General features: G+C 36.0%; 3 protein-coding genes across 3 annotated transcripts in view; 1 reads left to right on the forward strand and 2 right to left on the reverse strand.

Moving 5' to 3' along the window:
* Positions 1-11,696, forward strand: part of LOC126974113 (fasciculation and elongation protein zeta-2-like) — a 99,627-nt gene extending 87,931 nt beyond the window's left edge. Inside the window, exons 4-7 of the mRNA XM_050821531.1 lie at positions 178-298; positions 4,959-5,209; positions 6,247-6,322; positions 7,842-11,696. Of these exons, the coding sequence (XP_050677488.1) occupies positions 178-298; positions 4,959-5,209; positions 6,247-6,322; positions 7,842-7,924 (531 nt within the window). The 3' untranslated portion in view covers positions 7,925-11,696. The remainder of the gene's footprint in view (positions 1-177; positions 299-4,958; positions 5,210-6,246; positions 6,323-7,841) is intronic.
* LOC126974053 (spectrin beta chain) overlaps positions 1-21,982 on the reverse strand; it is a 223,927-nt gene that overhangs the window by 75,550 nt on the left and 126,395 nt on the right. The window lies entirely within an intron of this gene.
* LOC126974131 (brachyurin-like) lies at positions 13,043-21,457 on the reverse strand. The gene is made up of 7 exons (XM_050821562.1): positions 21,286-21,457; positions 20,625-20,756; positions 18,438-18,591; positions 17,084-17,182; positions 15,696-15,832; positions 14,424-14,480; positions 13,043-13,180 (listed from the first exon to the last, which is right to left on the reverse strand). Exons 1-7 carry the CDS (start codon positions 21,430-21,432, stop codon positions 13,061-13,063), a joined length of 846 nt encoding a protein of 281 aa, XP_050677519.1. The 5' UTR covers positions 21,433-21,457; the 3' UTR covers positions 13,043-13,060.

Here is a 21,982-nt window from a genome sequence, read left to right on the forward strand (position 1 = left end):
GTTTCTCATTAAAACACGGATAAAACTACATTTTTTAAAATTGTAACCTACCTAGATCGATTTCTCGCCTACGAAACTACCTGTATACTAAATTTAATTCAAATCGTTGGAGCCGTTTCCGAGATTCAGATTATATATACAAGAATTTACTAAATCATATTGACAAACAATTTACAGGTGATACAAGAGATTGATGACATGATGCAAGAGACTCCATCATCAGAAGGTGACATCATCGAGTACAACGAGGCTCTGGAGAAGGGAAAAGAGATTCTTAATGCGCCGCTCTATGAAGACAGTAAGACAGCTTTCACCATAGTTAATAGCTTAGTAAAGTGATTTGTTTGACAGCAATAAGCTAACGTACTTACTATAATTATCGAGAGTATCATACGCGAACTCGTAAAACATGAACGGTATAACCTACCCAATGGTTATATATCTTTTTTTTAAAGTCCACAAAACTGACTACAATTGTATGGATTACAAAGTAGTAAAATATACAAAAATACTATTTATTAATTGAGTCTACTGGATGTGGACGTGGCATGCGTGATTAAGTGATACAATAACTACAGCGCAACAAAACACTCTTAACAAACAAGCTTGATAAAACAGGACTTATTCTAACAGCCAATAACAAGAATAAAAAAAAGATTACCAGATTACTTACTTGCTAACTTATCTATGTACTGTATGTATATCCTACAGACTTGTGACAGCCCTTATTACAGAACGTTCACTGTTGGAGCACGGTATGATAGCCGCACACACATACACATACACACTCACACACATACACATACACACACTCACGCGGTTCCGTGGAGGTAGAAGAGGTTACCGCCGGAGGAGGTTTTTTAGTCGGTATGGGTGTAGTCATAACATCGAGTCCGACATGCCCAGGCCTGCATGCATCAGGGCCTAGCCCTGATGATACGTAAGAGAAATTTTTGTCCACACCTCTGGAAAAAACACACACACACACTTACGCCTCGTTCCCGGCGGGGTAGGCAGAGACAACAGAACGCCATTTTCCTTCTATACTTACAAACCTCACGCGCTTCCTCTACATTCATTACTCTTTTCATACAATATGCTCGCCGGTTCCGAGTGCTTTGCGGACGGAACTTTCCTTTTTTCAAAACGTCCCCAATTTGGTCGACGAATGTTCTACGAGGTACCCGCGACAAACTTGCCTTATATATATTTGATGCGTCATTCTTTCTTCACTCATTCGCTCCACGTGTCCAAACCATTTCAGCATTCCTTTCTCAGTCCTTGTCACAACATCCTCTTTCAGACCACAGCGCGCTCGTATTACCGCATTCAGAATTCTATCAATCAGTCTCACCCCACACATACTACGCAGTGATCGCATCTCAACTGAATTAGTTCTGCTGTTATGCTTCTTATGCGATACCCAACTCTCACTCCCGTACATCAACGTCCTCTTTTGGCACAGTCTGGCCGTTGGTAAAGGCAGGACAGAAAAACATATTGACGTCACTAAATAATATGTTTAACCTAACAATCACTTTAAATGAGTATCAGTGTTTTATAGGTTTTATAGGTAATATGTGGGTGATATGATGTTAAATGAAGTGGCAGTGGGCAGGACACATAGCTCGACAGACAGACAGATAGACTCGAGGACAGATGGCCGTTGGGGCAGTAAAATCCTCGAATGGCGACCACGTACCGGATAACGTAGTGTTGGTAGGCCCCTCACTAGTGGATCGATGATCTGGTCAAGATCGCTGGAGTAGGTTTGAAATGAAATGAAATGATTTATTTGTATGAATCGTGGTAACATAGTTGTTTACAATTAATTGGTGTACAGCACAATTCGCCAATATATCGACATACAAATATTTGATTGTCAATATTGGAATTTTTATATTTATACGTCATTAATACACATTACATAGCTTTAATTCAATAATCTATAAATATATAAATGAATTGCTGTTCGTTAGTCTCGCTAAAACTCGAGAACGGCTGAACCGATTTGGCAAATTTAGGTCTTGAATTATTTGTGGAAGTCCAGAGAAGGTTTAAAAGGTGAATAAATAGGAAAATGCTGCTAAATTAAATAAAAACAACAAATTTGTTTTTCCTTTGATGTGTCCATACATAATTTCTATGAGATAATTTATTGACGCACGGTTTGACAGTTCTGCTGTGAAACAATTTCATTACGACAGCAGGGTGCATATTTTACGAAGTAATTTTTGATGTTATGATATATTATTGACAAATTCATATAAAAACATTATTTAATTTATTATATACAGAACAACGTCTGTCGAGTCAGCTAGTAATATAAAATAAACATTAGTTTGTAGGTACCTCTCAAAAACTTACATTTAAATACTATTATTTTTGGCTAAAGCATTCTTTTAAATTATAAAAGCATTTATCTATTAGCCATAATTTTAATTTTTTATGCATTAATGTTTTAGGCATCTCTCTAATATTCTTTGGAAGGTGGTTAAAGACCCTAATACACATAACATTTGCGTTATTTTGATGATGCGTTGTTCTATAAAGGCAGCGTATGACCGATCGTCGCGGCGATCTTTGGGGGAGGCCTTTGTCCAACAGTGGACGTCTTCCGGCTGAAATGGTGATGATGTTAAATAAATTGCGAAACCCCATTCAGCAAGGGTACAATGTACTGGTCTTACTTTGTGAATATACGTACGTACAAAAAAGCCTCAAAGCGTTGGATTATTAATGGTTAATAGCTATGGGCGGGGTTGGTTACCTACTGTGATTCCATAACTCATTCAATGTTGATTCACATAAAAATATATTGATTGGTTGATCTAAAAACATGCCATATTGTTATATCACTTATATGACAGCTATTAAAATCCGATTTTAATGTGCAACTTTCGAACAACCTAATGTATAGAAAGTAATTTATTGTTACACAACAAAATTATTACTTGCAGCGTATTACGTGATACATACAATTGTAATAATTATTGTTGTTGAAAACGAGCTTTGACAGTTTATAATTAACTAGCTAACGCGACAGACGTTGTTCTGTTACCTTAACAAATAATAGCAATTAATAGCAGGTACCTTCACTCGCTACGCGTGACTTAGAGCGGGATAGCATCGTCTAGAACCAAACCCTCTTAAACCCTTTCCATAGGTAGCACATACAAATAATAGTATTTTATTAATATTAAAGGTATAAGATTTGCATAAGAGGTGTATTAAATGAAATCTTTATTAAGTTGCATATTTTATACTTTTGAGTTTTTAAGTCGGTTTTTTTAAATGTAGTTTTTTTACTTTACTCACATCTCAAAACCACAACGGGAGTAAATATTCATGAGTATTGAGTACACTACAATTTCCGCTAATGTTCGCGAATTCGTATTACATAAGCGATGGCAAAGAAGCGACAGTGCTGCCTCTGTCGAGTAATCATTGAACTAAATAGGGCAATGTTGCCGATTGTATTTCAACTAGAGGCTGAGATATAGGAGAATACTACTTTCTTTGAATTCTTAGAATATAATCAATACATACAGACAGTGCAATGGTTATAAAACACGTTGTGACCAGAAACCTGACACTGCCAACTTACGAAGCGATTTGCATTTAGTTTCTCCGAATAGTGATGTGCACTATGAAACAATAACATATTTTGTTATTTATTCAATACTAATATGATTACGTTACGTTTTATTTGTTCGACTCTTCACACAACTTCCACCTTACTCAAACAATTATAATATTTTTTATACATTTTACAAATAGCTTTGCTGTATTTATCTGTGTATGAAACGAAATATTGTGATTTTGACTAACTTCAAGTCGTTCAATCAAACGAATGAATGAAACACAAAAAAACATTTTTTTACTTATTTCGGAAGGAAAAATTAGTTTATAGTAATAACAAGTCGTTCCCGCCCAATCCGCTGGGCGAATTTTAAAAGGAAATAAATTAAATTTCATTCATCTTATTACAATACAATAAAAAATAAGTAGCCATAAACCATCTAGGATAAATTTCGCATCAAATGCTGGTAGTTTCATGTCGTTACGGTTTAGGCTTGAAAGAGCCTCAAACAAAGACCATTTTCATTATATATATACATATCGGATGCCCAAGAGCATTCGTACAAAGGAAAGAGTGCCATTGCAATTTGCAAAGTACTAGTACAGGTTCGATTTAAATTAATTTGTACTTACGTTTATTGCGGTCTATATATAACGCTCTTACGGTGAAAGAAACATCGTGTGGAAAGCTGCACACATTTGCAAAAAGTACAATGGTTCTGTATGAAGTTGACTACCTTACACTGGTCCAGCGTAGTCGACTAAACTACAATACATGTAATAGAACAGTAGCGACATATGTAAAGGTAACGCACCATTCTCTTGAAAATCAAATTAATGTAACCTAACCTCAAAGCAGATAATAGTCCTTATTTTTGAAAAAAAAAACACAATGTTCCAACTTCCACCTAAGCTGTCCGGATCGGGGTATGACTCAAGTCTGAAGCTCGCTTCGCTCGTTTTTACATCCTAAGTTCTTCTAGACGCGTCACTCATTATCATTTTACGGAAGCAACCCTGGCATTTGATCAAATCACTAGATTTGTTTAGAGAAATGATAAAATCGTGTTCTTCTTTAAACATACTCCGTGATTTGATCAAATCACTCAGGGAATTGACCAAATCTCTGTTATTGTCATTTCCCTGCGACATATATATACAACTACAAGCTCAAAAAGGGCTTGAAGCCAGACCCGTTTTTCGGAATATAGGCGCATCCAGTTGCGTAAAATACCCCGTTAATACCTTTACCAAATGCGTTATTTCCAGGTGGGTTCGATCCGACGCGCGGTGTTTCGATACAAAAATCGTCACAGCCAACGGGCTCCGATATGTGTCTGCTATCTATCCTCTGCTAATCAATGTTACAATTCCAGAACTACGACAACTCTCCCTCGCACAACTGAACGAGATGTTCATGGAACTCGAGGTGCTCATCCGTGAGTTCTCGGAGACGCTGATAGCTGAGCTGGCGCACCGCGACGAGCTGGAGTATGAGAAGGAGATGAAGAACACCTTCATATCTCTGTTGCTGGCGCTGCAGAACAAACGCAAGCAGTACAGCGCCGAGAAGAAGAAGCGCGGACCGCCGCGGTCTCCTCACGCTAACGGGACCTCGGAGCCTAAGGTACATAATACCCACAATTTTGAAGAAGTACGCCACGTAAAAAGTTGTATCTACTTCTTTAGAAACTTTAATTTTTTTTTATAGAAATGATATCATAAATTGCTTGTCCACGCGTGCTCGTAACGCCAGAATAAAAAAAAACTTCGATTTATCACGACAAAGTAGTCACAGAAAAAAAACTTTAAAATATATTTAGGATACAAAAGTCCATAATAGTCTGACGTCTTGATTACCATGGTAACCTACATAACTATTATACTTATGTATTGACAGTTTAACTTGCTAAAAATATCTAAAAAAAGACTCACTTCACACTATACTAGAGGTTTATTGACTAACTTCATGGTGTCGGAAACGTCCAAACTCGACGGAATAAGTATAAATCTCATCAAAGTAGCCCAGTATTATACATACAACAAAATTAGAATTTAATATTATAATTAATGAATTAATCGATAACGATAAAAAATATAGTAATTCTGTATATACAAGTGTGGATCCTATAATATACTATTATCCACTATCTTATACTGGATAAGATACTATTATTTAAAAAAATATATTTTTTTTATGACAGGAGAGAGACGAGACGAGCAGGACGTTCAGCTGATGGTAATTGATACGCCCTGTTTATTACAATACAGTACCGCTAAGGATTCTTGTGAAACCCAAAAATTCTGAGCGGCACTGCAATTGCGCTGGTCACGTTGAGACATACAATGTTAAGTCTCATTTGCCCACTAATTTCACTAGCTACGGCGCCCTTCAAGCCGAAACACAATAATTATTATACATTACTGCTTAATGGCAGAAATAGGCACCGATGTGGTACCTATAATCTAGCCGGCATCCGTGCAAAGGAGCCTCCCACTGGTAAGTAATAGTATATTATGTTGAATTTGAGAAAGAAGAAACTTTGGTATGCCTTTTTATAACCAATTCTTATATCTTAGAATTTCCCATGCATGCTCGTGTAACTAAAAGTTACATGCATTGTCTCTTAATTTATATTAAAGTATATAACTCTAATGTTGCAGTACCTGACCACTGTGATCCCCTTCCAATCGGAGTACGGACAACCGGACAATCGGACTCTCCAAATCCTAATAAAGAGTGAGTTATATAATTTATATATCAATTATATTAATGTTCTTACGGTACGCAGATATGGTCGCTAACTATGGGCCTTATGAGAAAGCTCATGGTCGCTCAGATGCCAATGGAGAGGGCTATGCTCGGAGTTTCCCTGCGAGATCGAATCGGAAATGAGGAGATCTGTAGGAGAACCAAAGTTACCGACATAGTCCAAATGATTGCGAAACTGAAGTAAGTGGGAGGAACGAAAGTGAAGGTAGTGGGTTGGGTACATAGTTCGACGGATAGATGGCCGTTGGGAAAGTAAAGTCCTCGAATGGCGACCACGTACCGGAAGACGCAGTGTTGGTAGGCCCCACATCTGGTCAAGATCGCCGGAATACGTTGGATGAGGGCAGCGCATGACCGATCGTCGTGGAAATCTTTGGGGGAGGCCTTAGTTCAGATGTTTTCCGGCTGATGGTGATGATGATATCAATGTTGCAAATATACTCATATTTCTATGGGTCTTAAAATCTTCATATAAATTTATCTATGCTGGAAAAAATAATAAAAAACAATATAGTACTTACTCATTTTTTAAAAGTTGTAGTTTAAATTTTCGTTTTCAAAACCATTGAAATTAGAGCCCCTGTACAATGTTTTTAGATACGAGTTATATGATTATTTATTTCTTTAATATTACCAAAAAGAATAAACTTTGATTGCAATTTCGAATTAAAGGCGAAAGTGTGTTTCTCATTAATGTGAACTAAACTTTATTTTTGTATTGGTATTTTGTACAATTGTGTAACGGCCGTTCCCAATATAGTCTATCTCCGGTTGTGGCCTACTTGAGATAGAAATCGTAACTATCGTTGACTTTTCTGTCCCAATAAACTTATATCGATAAGTGATTATCATCAGGTAACTCACCTTATCCGTAGACGCTGTTAATATAAGGCTTGCAATTCATCCGTCCCAATATAAGGCGATAAAAATCACTTATCGGGACAGATTCAGATTATTGACAGCCAATTACTGACAGTAGAAGGTAGTTATTTATCTCTACCTGTAGATAGTATAATGGGAACGGCCGTAAATAGATACAGTGACTTGATAAATAGATCAACTTTGACACGCCAATAGTAGAAAAATATGTTCAACACTATTGCGGCAACATATTGCCAAAAGCACAACCAATCAAGATTATAAATACCAGAATACTTTATTGGGCCAAATAAATTGATTGAACGAGAATCCATGGCTAAAAAACAAACTTAAACTTTATTGTATTTGTATTTACTTGGAATTAAAATATATTCAAATAAAATTGGAAAAACAACAAAATTTTATGAACGATGCGGGACACGAACCCACGACCTCCGGCGTTCCGTGCCGGTGCTCTAACCAACTGAGCTAACCGTTCGAGTGACGTCTCGTTATAAAATCTTGTATGCTTTGTTCAACTCTCAGGTTGTGGCTTCATTAAAATATATTATTTATGATTCACCTGGAACCTTAACTACATACATATAAAGCTTATTTTTCGTTGCAGTTCTCAAGGCCATCAACGAGGACAGTCCTACAGTCCCAACACTTCTGACAGACTACATCCTCAAAGTGCTGTGTCCGACATAAACTGTTACTAACACACATTCTGTTAGCTAATACACATTTCTATACACTGGTATCACAGATGGCTACTATCTCGCAGAAAACCATATAAATTTCGTAGTAAAAATCCATACTAAATTAAACCTATATATATGATGTTAAAATTCAATGGTTTGGATACATATTTATGAAAAATATCAAGCTATTTGATATAATCGTCAATAAAAATCAATGAAATGGAAATCTCAATTATGATTGTTCATTATGTGAATGGGTTTCAATCCATGCAATGAATGAATAAGGAATTTCTTTTTGCAAGAACTTTTTCATATATCGATAAACACCTGAAATGTTTTAGTTATAATAATTGTCTCTGACAGCTCGCTCTCATGTATGGAAGGTGCAACACTTTAATATATTTATTACTAATTTACTTTTTGTTATGTTTTTAAAGTGACAACCCTCATTTCACAATTAATTACACAAATAAATTTTAAAACAAAATTTATGAACGATGTGGGATTCGATTCGATGTGGGTGTGATTCGAACCCGCGACCTCTCCCGTTCCGTGTGAGTGCTCTTCCAACTGAGCCAAGCGTTCGAGTGACGTATCGTTGATAAATTTTATTTGCTTTGTTCAACTCTCAGTTTGTGGCTTCATCTACAGAGGTTCTACTTTACTGTTGATAACCTACTCAACTTGTGAGTGAAAAAAAAATTATCGATTCATCAAAAATTTTGTTTTCAAATTTATTCGAGGAATTAATTTACTTATTTAGAGCATTGATACTGAGAGTATCAGCTCAAATCGAAATACAATGAAGAATATTATTAAAAAATATCAATATTTGATTATTCATTATTTTTAATCAACAAAAAAAAATAGGCTACTTACTTAAAATGCATTAATTTAGTATGGAGTTTCAATAACATTCAATTGATGTCCACAAAATATTCCTGACATATTTAGTTATGTAATCCTGGAAACTTTAAACCCAATCTTCAAATGTGTATAGTTATGTTAATTTATTGAAGTTAAAACTAGCCTATATTACTTTAAAAATTATGACATAATGGGATCTTGGAATATAAGGAATTATTTGGGCTAGAGTTAACCATTGCTTACGTCGAAGTTAAAAATATACATTAAATTAAATTGGTGTCAACTAATTATCTATTTTAAATCTCTCGTGAAAGTATAATTATATGTTTTTAATTAATTCGGATATTACTTTTAAATCAAATTTAAATTATTAATAAAAATATTTTTACGAAAAAAATATGAAATTCTATTTTAAAATTTGCACACTAAATATCTAAAATATTATATAACTCTCGCGCACATATAAATATCTTGGAAATTGGATAGGATTACATCTTTTTTTAATTTATAATCCAACGAGGTATAGTTAAAGCTGTTTTCTTCGAATGCGTGAATAAAATCGATTCCTTAAGACTTTAAGTGCGCGGGCTTGTAATCTCATTGTTGTGTTAATCTGTCTGTATGTCTGCCTAGCGTGATTGCCAAGATTTATGTCGGAACATATTAATTTTTTAATGTTTTTTTTTTTGCATAAATGAACTGTGATATTGTATTGTAGTTTTTTAATGCTTCCTTAGTGTTTAGTGTTGTTTTAGTTATTTAACCATAATTTATTTAATATTTGCGGCTCATTATTTCGATTTTAATGTATATAGAATAGTATTGAAACGGAATTGTAATTTCTAGCGTTAAAGATAGAAACTAGATTCGGTTTGTTTTGAGGCAGTGTTGAAAATATATGTTGATTGTAATATAAATCAATTGGTTTATTAATGTCTAACTGATGTTAGAAAGTTTTGTTTTGTCGTTGTCTCAATTCAACCAAGATACAATAACTTTATGTTGTTGTTTTACTGCAAATTCTAATAGAGAAAACATATTTAAGGCTAATTGGCTATTTTGCGACCGGCGATTCTATTGGACAGTTAATGGTTGTAACGCATTTAGAAATGTATAATAATTATATTATACAAGTCTGCACATAGCCTTCAACGAATTCTATGTTATATCATTAGATCATTTAAACATCTAGATAGACTTTGACAGCTGTCAAAACGTCGAAAAAAATAAATTGAGATTGACAGTTTACCTCTAGTTTGAGCAATGCACACACACTGACACAAAGCGACATACAAATCGCGAGTGTAAGTAGTAGTACCGTACAGTAAGTAACATAGCTTGTCACGCACACTAAAGTAATAAATCTGGCCTGTTTTCATCAGTTGTCTAGCAGCAAGAGGCTCTATCTAGACGTATAAATTATCTATGGTATAATATGTAAATAATAGTTTTGTAGATACTGCACGGTCGTAAAACATGTTGAATGTAATTTAACGTTTCTTTAAAACTTCAATTTTATTTTTTATCATTAATTATTATTTTTAATTATAAAATTCAGGCCAGTAATATTTAGAAATGAAAGAATAATTTTAAAACCGATGTGCTTTAAACGTTCTTGATGGAATCACAGACGAGTAAAAAAAGAAGGACTCCGTGCCGTGATATTAGCAAGTGAAGCACTGTTATGCCTAGAGTGTCTGCTGTTACGGGGCATACTTGTTACACAATTTTTTCTCCGTTAAATAATCATATATGGCCACAAATACTTATATAGTATTGTTTTTACACTTTATCACAACGCACGACGGCATTTTTAAAATATTTGATTGAGACGCAAACTGATCTGTCACAGACGATGACAATTCTCATAATGGCCGCCGATCGGCCTGTAGTAGTGTAAGTGTATGCGTGGGGCTATGTATTTACACGTTAATCGGCTTGTTTTGGTGCTACACTGTTATGTAAGGTGACACGGAGTCCTTAGTTTTTTTACTAGTCCGCGATCGTATCAAATAATAAACAAATTAACTTTAAATTTTCTTGATGGAATATGAATGTATTGTATATCTATATAATGAATAATTTAAAATAAATTGTTAATAAGTGATCAGTGCACTAATTTAAGATTTAACTTTTAAATTACTTTTAGGCTCGTATCTAGTCTGACGGATTTTAAGTCATAATTATGTTTAATATTAAAAAAAAATAACTTATCAGTGTTTAAGCAAAAACTATAAATAATTATAACAATAAAGATCTTTTAGTAAACATCTACGTTCGCTTTTCGCACATTTAATAAATATAATATAGAATTCACAAGTCGTTTTAAATATAAATGTTACGGTACCAACTAGAAATAGGCGTTTAGTAATTTGTTGTGAAGTTGTAAAACTCAAACCAATTATGAAGTTACTTACTTGTTCTTTTTAAATTCCAGCTACAGCCAAATACTCTTTAAGAGATTTAAATACTTAAATCTCTTCCTTAAAACTACGCAGTGGGAAACTATATAAAAATATTATTACAAAAGAATATAATTGTTGTTCGTAAAGTTCAGTGACCTCTACCAACGCTTAAGGTGTTATATTATCTTGTCCACTTAGATCATTAATACGTCTAGATAGACTATGACAGCTGTGGAAACGTCGAAAAAATTGAGTGTAGATTTAACATCTATTTTGATTGGTTGTCTAACAGCAAGAGACTATCTAGACGTATAAATTATCTAAGTAATGTCCAATTAAATTTATCCAATCATTAACTGAATCAAAGTTATAGTTTTGTGTTTTATTTTGCAGGACATGCAATGTATGTTTGCTTAAGCAATTTAATTTTAATCTAACACTTTGGCTGATTTACGTAAGTGTGTTTGGACAGACGGTACCTGGTCAAATAAAGGAGCTTGAATAAAATATGTTTGTTTTATTTTGAGAATCAACAAACGCGGAACTTTCATGATTTCGGAATAATTGTATCAATGTATGTAATTGAAGCCGGATTTTTTTTTATGAAAGTAAGGGACGAGATAATTGATATGCCGTGCCCATTACAATGCTGTGCCGCTCAGGATTCTTTGAAAAAATCCAAAAATTTTGAGCGGCACTACAATTGCGCTTGTCAGCTTGAGACATAAGATGTTAAGTCTCATTTGCCCAGTAATTTCACTAGCTGCGACGGCAGAAAAAGGCGCTGTTGTGGTACCCATTATCTAGCTGGCATCCTGTGCAAAGGTCCTTTACTCCATTCATCGCGGTCCTGTGCCAGCTTCGGCCAGGTCTTATTACAGGAATCCAGATTGTCACGCCAGCGTTTCTGGGGTCTGCTTCGACGTCTGCCCGACCTGAGGCACCCAATGCGCGACGAACTGTCTTTATGCATCTATACCCAGTCCAGTTCCACTTTAGCCTAGCGGATTTTTCTTTTAGCGGGAGTCACAGAAGATCAACGTTGCAACACACTTGTGATGAAATACATGCTCAGTGGCTCCTTTTTTAAACACCACACGGTTTTATATTTGTTTATCTATAAGTTGTTTCTTTTTGTTATTTGTGTGTGTTGAAAAGTAGTCGATTGTTAACCGAGGGTCGAAAGAAAAAAGAAATTCCCGAGGTATTTTTTTTAGACGCCCGAGCGCAGCGAGGTCGGCTATAGTCCGAGTACGAATTGATACTTTTACCCTAGTTAAAGACTCTACTTTTCATTTCGAATATGAGGAAAATAAAACTAGTTGTTTATCTAAGCACAGATTAGTATCTCGACTTATTAAATTTATCTCGACTTATTAAATTTCAAATATGGAGCTTACCAGGTAATTGTTGCGGTTTATTCAACTCTAAGAAGTTTGCGGTAAGTTCACACTGGCTGTTTAGAAAGTCACATGGCCGCAGCATTTTTTTTATTAGTTCTTTATTACATGAACTGCTATGAACAGTTCTATTTTTAAAGTTCATTCCGGCTATTAGGTGGGAAGTAATTTGTATGAGTTTTTCCCTCTCTATGGAGGGAAGCAAAACAACATTACTTTCCGAGTATGAGTAATGAAAAATATTTTTTCTTTCTTACATCAGCAATGCCAGTTCTGGAGCGCAGTTCCATATTTCTCGATTAGCTTGCCTATCGTCTCCAATGTTCGAAGTATTTTATCTTTGGATATTTTATCTTGGAACATTGGATACGATTGGATACGATTGAAGTGGCCTTTGGGCCACTTCAATCGGTCAGGTATCGTGCCTTATTGCTAGGTTAATAAAAACTATAATTTAAATTGTAATTATATTTATTGTAGAACAATCCCAGTAACTTCACTGATCCACTGCAGGAACCTGGAGACTCTCGTGAACACGGACGGCATAGAATCATTGCAGCCGCTTTCGTGGACAAACGACGCCACGCCGATCTGGAAACAATGTCAATACTGAACAAATACTTTTTAGTCTCAGAATTTTTACAGATTTAAAATTACCCGCAAAATCCAATGAGATTTTATAAATAGAGTGCTTACTCATTGAATAAAAAAATTCATGGTTAATAACGGACGAGTAAAAAAAGAAGGACTCCGTGTCACCTTACATAACAGCGAAGCACCAAAACAAGCCGATAAACGAGTAAATATATAGCCCCACGCACACATTTACACTAATACAAGCCGATCGGCCGCCATTATGAGATTTGTCATCGTTTGACAGATCAGTTTGCGTCGCAATAAAATATTTTAAAATGCCGTCGTGCGTTGTGATTAAGTGTAAAAACGATACTATAAAAGTATTTGTGACCATATAGGATTATTTAAGGGAGAAACAATTGTGTAAATGGTATGCTCCGTAACCGCACACGCACTAGCATAAAAGTGCTTAACTTGCTAATATCACGGCGCGGAGTCCTTTTTTTTACTGACACGTGTGAGTAGATTGAGTATTTGAAATTAGAGTATTTTTGTTGCATCACTTTACATAATTTATTGTTATAAAAATTAATTTGTAAAGCCGTAAATATTAATTTAAAAGAGTGGGAATGAGGTTCTTGCTACTTCTTCTCATTGAATGAGACCAACCTTTTCTGAAGTAAACGTAAAAAGAAAACTTTTGTCATTCATAAGTATCATTTCCTTGAACTTTATGAATTAAGTGATTTACATTTGATTTGATTTATATGTTGTGCTTTAGGATTAATGGATGTGATTTTAAGTTTAAAGTCGAAGTTGTGTTGTACAAGTATCCTAAGTAACAACTTCAATTTATATAGCAGTTAATTATTGCAGAAATCCATGGAGAATACGAGTGTGTATTCCAAGCAAAATCTCCATTCCAGAGTTTTAAGTTTTAACACACAGTTGTACTGGCTGGATTGTCTGGTTTATTCGTTTGAAGAGTATCTAATAAAGATGATTATTTATTCTCCTTTATTACGCTGTTATTTAATCCATTATATATCATACCATTATACATACTAGCTTCTGTTGAACCTATGTCGGTACTAAAATTCTTTTTTTTTTAAGAAATTATTGTGTTCTTACATGGAAGGCTGGGAAGTGTAACTCCGTTTTGAGTTCATTAATAGACGTAAATCATAAGTTAGTTTTTATAGATAAGTAATTAAATTAAATTCTCTCAACACTACCGTGCGGTTGTTTTTAAACTCACCAATATATCCTCCTCAGTATCGTTGTAAAATATCGTCAAAGGTCCGCCGTTGTCACCCTGTCAAAAATGTGTTTCAGAAAATAGGTACAAGTTTTTTTAACAATCTCAAAATAATAAAATAAGGACAAGTGATGACTCTATTTCGAATCATTTCTTACTGGATCTCAATGAAACTTTTCAACAAATTTAATTTGCCTTTCAAAAGAATCTGGCTCGTCCCTTAGACAGTGCACTTCATCTCAAAAAAATGAGAGGATGTCTCGAAGACTCGTGACAGAGTGGAGTTACTGCGCTCTACTAAATCTTGTTGTAGAGGCTTTTTTTATAAAAATAAGGGACAATACAAGCAGGACGTTCAGCTGATGGTCATTGATACGCCCTGCCCATTACAATGCAATGCCGCTCAGGATTCTTGCAAAACCCGAAAATTCTGAGCAGCACTACATTTGCGCTCGTCACCTTGAGACATAATTTTTGCACATTACTGCTTCACGGCAGAAATAGGCGCCGTTGTGGTACCCATAATCTAGCCGGCTACGTGGAGTTAGTAATCTTTTGTGGGGCGATGTATATGATTTAACTACAAGATCCTAGAAGACGTTCATAACAAATGTGTTACGAAATTCAAAAGAATTGTTAAAAAATGTTTGAATGTTTGTGTGGTAAAGTTTACTGTAACATAAATGACTCTTAATGATACCACAGAATAGCAATGAAGCAACGGCCTTCAGGCTATTAAATAATATATATATTTTTTTATGGAATAGGAGGACAAACGAGCGTACGGGTCACCTGGTGTTAAGTGATCACCGCCGCCCACATTCTCTTGGAACACCAGAGGAATCACAAGAGCGTTGCCGGCCTTTAAGGAAGGTACGCGCTTTTTTGAAAGTACCCATGTCGTATCGTCCCGGAAACACCGCACAAGGAAGCTCATTCCACAGCTTAGTAGTACGAGGAAGAAAGCTCCTTGAAAACCGCACTGTGGAGGACCGCCACACATCCAAATGGTGGGGATTATATCCTAATTTGTGGCGTGTCGTGCGAAGGTAATATTGTAGGATATTACACCTTAACCATATTTTTATCTAAAAAAAAGAAGCCCGCTGAGTTTCTTGCACATACTGAGGTCTGAGGCATGCTTATTCGAATGGGTGGTAGTTTTTGACATTCACGAAGTGATATCTAATGATATTTTGAATAAAAATATTTGAATTTGAATTTTGCAAGAATTAAAACGGCAGTTTTTTTAATATGTGTAAGATAGGTTACCTTACAAGTCCCAGAGAACTGCGCCAACGCACACACGGTGTTCGGTGGAAGCTCACTGAAGAAAGTGCTATTGCAGAGCTGATCCGTGATCACCGTCATGGTCTTCGAGCGAAGAGTTGGAGACACGAACGTTACAGCTACCAATACATTTCACCAGAATTGATCAAAGTCATATTTTATTTATTATTTCTATGCAGAAACAAAATTATTAAGAAGTAGTAGGTTAAATAGAAGTATCTTAAAAATACCTACACTTAGCAAAAAGGTTTATTAGATATATAAACTATACTATTGAAATAAATAATAAAAATTATAATTGACACACTTTTACACAAATAATTTAGCCTTGAACTTGGTGCCAGATAATACATATTTAATACAATATACATAATTATATTACAATATATCTATATTATGTTTAAATGTTAAAATTATGACTCGGAAAACCAACCACTAATTTTTATCACACAAATGTTTCCCCGCACAGGGATTCGAACCCGGGATCTAGCTTGTTAAGTCATAGAAAATTTGGCCGTACTAGTCGTGGAAACGTAATATTTTGTCTATCTTCATAGAAATATAATTTACTAGCTGACCAGACAGACATTGTTCTGTACATAATAAATAAAATACCGTTTTTGATGAATTTGTCAATAATTTTTCATTGTAACATAATAATATGCTCATTGTTGTTATAATGAAATTGTTTCACAGCAGAACTGTCAAACCGCGCGTCAAAAATACTCTCACAGAAAATATGTCCAAACAAAACAAATATTGGAAATAAAAATAATTATGGGTCCCAAATCGAAATAAAAACTATCCTATCTCTTAAGTTGGACTAAACTGCACTCCATGAAGTAATCCCCATTGAAATCCGGTCATTAGTTTAGTTTAGGTTTAGAGTCCATTGAGGACAAACATTGTGACACAAGATTTATATATATTAAGATAATGAAATGTGACTGAAAATAAGCACGCCAGTCACCTTGGGATAAGTGATCACTGCAACCCATTCTCTCTTGCAGCACCAGGCAACCCATGTCTGTTGGAAATACCTGATGAAAATTCATTCCATAGGTAAGAAGTCCTTAGAAATCCGCACTGGAGTTTTGTCACGTGCAAATCGCGGGAAATTTCATCTTTCATGCACTCGGTAGCATTAAAGACAAAGGCAGTTTTTACTTTTTTTTCTCAAAATAGATTCCTTTCGAATTCGGAAATAACCGGCTCTCCCAGCATTCTTTTATTGCGCTCTTTTTAATATAATTTACAATATTGCAGTGTCATTGCTATTGCAATTTCATTGTTTTCATACTCGAAGTTGGAAGGTTTCCCCTAATGGTATTCCGCTATTCAAAGGTTCAGTTATCTACATCAGAACTTACTTGGTCCAGCAATGCCCCAACCGGACAGGGTACCGGCTGCGCCCGCGAAGTTAAACGTAGAGATACTCAGGTACGGGAGACGAACCGTCATGATGGTGTCTACAACAGAAATATTATAATATATAATATAAATACAATATAGTATTTACAACGTGTTTACAAAGACTGGGCTCATGAAAAAAATACACTATGTGGGTGGTTATGGTTTGTAAAGTGGCTTTGGTACAGTTCAGTGCAGCCCTGTTTCACTGCGAGCATTGTATTCTCTTTTGAAAGCCTCTGTTAACTATAGCCCACTACTAAGATTGATTCATTTCATGAATCTTATTATATCTTTTGCAGTGAGCTCACGTATCGCGTTGAAGAATTGGATACAGTTTGCAATATAATCGAAAGAAAGAAAGAAATATATTTTATTTTCATCTTTGACCTAAAGGCCAAAATGATAAGTCATAATAAGTTAATATTAAGGGTTTTACCACCACTTCGGAAAAGTTGAAGAAGTGGCAAGAAGCTCATTGCCACGCACATACACGTACGTACAGTCACGCTGTACTGTAGTACTATGTACTATCAGTTTTCCTATTTCATAAGCTTGAATTTCTTGTGTGTTATTTTTAATGTCATTAATATGGGATGATGACATCGGCAGTTAACAAGAAAAATATTTATTAAGATTATTTACGTTTTATGATATTTAACCTATTTCACGTTGATTATTATCATATACTACATTTGAGATATGAAAAATAAAAACAAAATAATACCGAAAATCAAATATTGTGTTTCTACAATATTTCCCACAGTACGCGTGTTAGGGACTACGCGCACTTATTCAGCTCCATTCGCGTTTCGCTGAACGATTTTGCTCACACTTATACAGCTCTGCTTCTATCAGCCGCGTACGGCGTCGTAAGAATGAGAATAATAACTTTAAATCACGTCTGCACTCTTTAATCTTTGCGTGCATAATGATTACGTCAAATCAATGCAGGAACAATACAGGTCGCAACTTGTCGACAAGGAGTCGCGAACCATCCCTGTAAGGAGCTGTTCCGCCGCATTCGACGGCGAACAGCCGAACGCTCTCTATAGCATTCGCATCATAAAAACACATTTATCCTCATTTTATGCTGGTTTGCCGCGAAAGCAGAATGGACGCGGAAAGCTAAATCAACGCGTACACGTCTCCATACAAAATTGTTGTTTTCTATGGACAAAAGGTGAAAAGAGCTGAATAAGTGCGCGTAGTCTCTTAATATCCGTCCAACAGTTTTGTAAACGACGTTACTAAGATGGCGGCCTATCCCTCTATCAATTTGTGGAGACAATATTTGTCTTAATTCCAATATACCAGTTAATTGTATCGTGTTGGTGAGTTTGAGCAGCGCGAGGTCGTTGGTGAAGTTGTCTGGTTGGAAGTCCGGGTGGATGTGCACCTCGCTGGCGTGCACGATACGGCGCCCGTGCTCGTAGCGGTCGTACAGAGAGTGCGCTCCCAGGATTACCTGGAAGCAATTTTATTATTAAAATACTCTTTAAAGTGAAAAAACAAGCATCACTAGGATATTATTATTAATAAATAAACAACGATTTATTTTTTCTGTATTATAGATTGATGTAAAGGTGTTGTGTTGTGATGCTGAAAAAATCAATGAAAGATCTGGGTTAAGTAATAAAACGTACTTATTTTTCTGGCAGTACTATAGTACCTACTACTCAGTACGTCACAGAACTGTTGTTCTGTGACGTACTGAGTAGTAGTATATAGTTTTGTAGTTCCTGTTGGAACTACAAAACTATATTAACAAATTTCCGAACGAAACAATGAAAACCTCAAAAACAGCACTAAAATATTATCACGACAATGTACCTAACGGTAGTGAAACTGCAAACAGTACTGACGCAACAGGACGAGCGCGAAGGGGTGAAAGGGGAACGGGAGGGGGCTTCACGTTCCAGCGAGGTCCACAGATAATGTGGCCTTGTAGTACCTAGGTAACACTGAAAATGTTTAGAAAATGAAAAACAAAAATGATGTAGAAAGTTGCCAATACTTTTATTGTTTTTCGAAGTAGATTACTTAAGTCGCAGGGCATTTGGTCAGGACTGTATGGCGGATGACTCATTATCTCGACACCTGCCATGGTCAAATATTCAAAAAACTGTTTTGCGCAGTGCGCTGAAGCATTGTCGTGGTGAAGGAGGATCCTGTCCTTCCGTCTCCTAGCACAACTGTCGCGAAATGACCTTGCCCACCAAAGAATGAGGCAATCATCTTTTTTCCTTGACTTCTACCTTTACCTTAATTGGCCGATCTTCGAAACACCCACTGAGCTGATTGTCTTTTGGTTTCGGGTTCGTAGCAATATATCCAGCTTTTATCACCTGTGACGATGTCACATACAGCATATAGTCACCGCCGTTGAACTTATAACATTTGGCGACACCAGTCCATGCGAAGGTTTTTCTGGTCGTCGGTTAAAGTATCTGAATCCATCTGGTACAAAGCTTCATGACGCCTAAATGTTCGTGTAATATTTTTTGAACTTGACTCATGCCAATGCCTAGGCTTGCCCCTATCTGCTGATAGGTCACTCTCTTATCTTCCTCTATCATGCGTCGCATAGCACTGATGTTATCTTCAGTAGTAGAGATTGCTACGTCCACGCTTAAACTCGTTAAACCAATTGTAAATAGTGGCACGAGATGGGGCTTCATTAAGAAATGCTAATCGCAGCCTATCATAGCTTTGTTGTTGAGTAAGCCCACAACGAAAGTCATAATAAATCATTGACCGAAAAGTTTCTCGCATTAGGTTCATTTTCATGTAGTATAACAAGAGTTTTAGATTTGACGCCAATTCACAAAAACAAATGACAAATGAATGCAATATACTACATTAGGTTACCAAAGAGTTCTAAAATTGAAATTCAAAAAAAGTTTTCATTACCAATGTTTCTAACTGGCCAGTTCTAAACATTTTCAGTGTTACCCACGTATACACATGTACAGCTGTTATAGTATACTCTTGGGGGCGGAAGCAATCAACGTATTAAACAGTAGTTTTCAGAATTTTGGGGTTTCAAGAGTCCTGTGTGTCACATCACAGACACATCATCATGTGAGTCACATCGTTGACGATTGATGATTCATGATCGGTCATTTTTGTTGACCTTGTGATTCTGAGTCTAATTGTTTATTGTACGTCAAAAATATAACGAATAAAGATAAACCTATTTTTTTTGTTTTAACATTTTCATGGCAACCCTCAATAATTCAAATGTCTGGTCCAACCGGGTTTCGTGGATTTAGTGGTTTCGTAAATACATAAAAACCGCAGTCATCAATTGTAGACGATTTTGAGGATGTGGTGACATATAAATAGGTATCTTACACAACCTTATTTTCCATATCAGCATCAACAGCTTCTAGATCACAAATAAGACTAAGACTGGATGTATCTAAATTAAAAAAGAAGACCTTGGTAAGGTCTTTTTTTTTTCAGTGTGTTGATTTACAAAGATTTTGTCCACTTTACCTGTATGTTATCCACCAGATTGCCATCATGGAAGCAGCAATGTGCTGCGGTGAGCACCCACTGCTGGTCCACGAGGGCTCCTCCGCAGAAACCCAACTGACCAGTGGTTCCAACGCGCATGTACAAAGCAACCTTTAGGAGTATTCATTGATTTTATTTTTGTGGTTTGAAAAAGGAATGTTGAAGTGATTCGGTCAAGCAGCCAGAATGTATGAGAGTAGACTGCACAATTTTATAGAATGATTGTGGATGGATGCATGTAGATTGACTGCAAAAGTTTATAGAATTGCACAATTTTAGAGAATCAATGTGGATGGATGAAAGCAGTTGACGGTAAAAGTTTATAGAATTGCAGTTTTACAGAATGAATGTGGATGAGTGAAACTAGTTTGACTGCAGAAGTTAATAGAATTAATATGGATGGATGAAGTAGATTGACTGCACTTATTTTTAGGACAAGTGATGGGAAATCGTTATTCCAAGATCAGATCAGATCGCGGATGCTCCCACTTCCATGAACCCGTACTGAAAGTGGGAGAAGCCAAAGAAGCGTGTCAGCACTATGGTGTATTGGATTCCATAATGTCAGCTTACCCGGAGTGACAAGAGTGACTAATTATATTTATAGGTACGTCAAATAACATTCAATAGCTATGCCTACCTGATATGGTCTTGAATTTCTTTCACTCTGAGCTCCACCAATCACCCTCGACTCTATCTTAGAACAATGTTCATTGTTGCAGACAGACGACGCACTTATTACCAATAACACTAGAATATATAAATACACCAACATGATTCTTCTCATGTTGCCGGTCTAATGTTGAGTTACATTTCGTTATCGAGAAGTATCGGATCTGTGATAAGGTAATACAAGAGTTATCAATACTCTGAAAATTATCTTGAGATAGGTGTGACCCATTAACATGGGAATTTACTTTCCAATTTAATAGCATTTATGTACTCTTCAAACGTCTCGGATACGGATGGGAAATGTCAACATGGCGCGCAAAACTAAGGAAGCGTTCAATTTAGACAATTTATTCCGTTCTGCTATCGGGCGTTTGTTGATTGCTAACAGGACCCCGGCAGCCGGAAGATAATACGACTCTATGGCGGCGTAACCAGTCGCCGTTACGAACAAAATATATACAGCTCTATAGAGAGCTACTCACCTGTTGTTCGTTTGGCGGCGCGACCAGCTCGAACGCATGCACAGGATGTTACCGATCGCGCCACCACTAATTACTATAGAGCTGTCTGGTGTCTCACTCACTCGGCAGTCCGGTCGCCTACAGTGACGCACCACCTCATTGCATGGAACACTTGTGCACTGTTGAGTTTTGTTTTTAATCATA

This window comes from Leptidea sinapis, chromosome 31 (assembly GCF_905404315.1).
Source record: "Leptidea sinapis chromosome 31, ilLepSina1.1, whole genome shotgun sequence".
NCBI classification, from domain to species: Eukaryota; Metazoa; Arthropoda; class Insecta; order Lepidoptera; family Pieridae; genus Leptidea; species Leptidea sinapis.

What these genes read in the sequence shown, in the direction of transcription:
- LOC126974131 (XM_050821562.1), bottom strand. Translation starts at nt 21,432, where the DNA reads ATGAGAAGAATCATGTTGGTGTATTTATATATTCTAGTGTTATTGGTA. An exon ending in ATCTGGTGGATAACATACAG is followed by an intron (nt 18,592 to 20,624) that starts GTAAAGTGGACA and finishes AATTGCTTCCAG; the next exon opens with GTAATCCTGGGAGCGCACTC. An exon ending in ATACTGAGGAGGATATATTG is followed by an intron (nt 13,181 to 14,423) that starts GTGAGTTTAAAA and finishes CATTGTTTCCAG; the next exon opens with ATCGGCGTGGCGTCGTTTGT.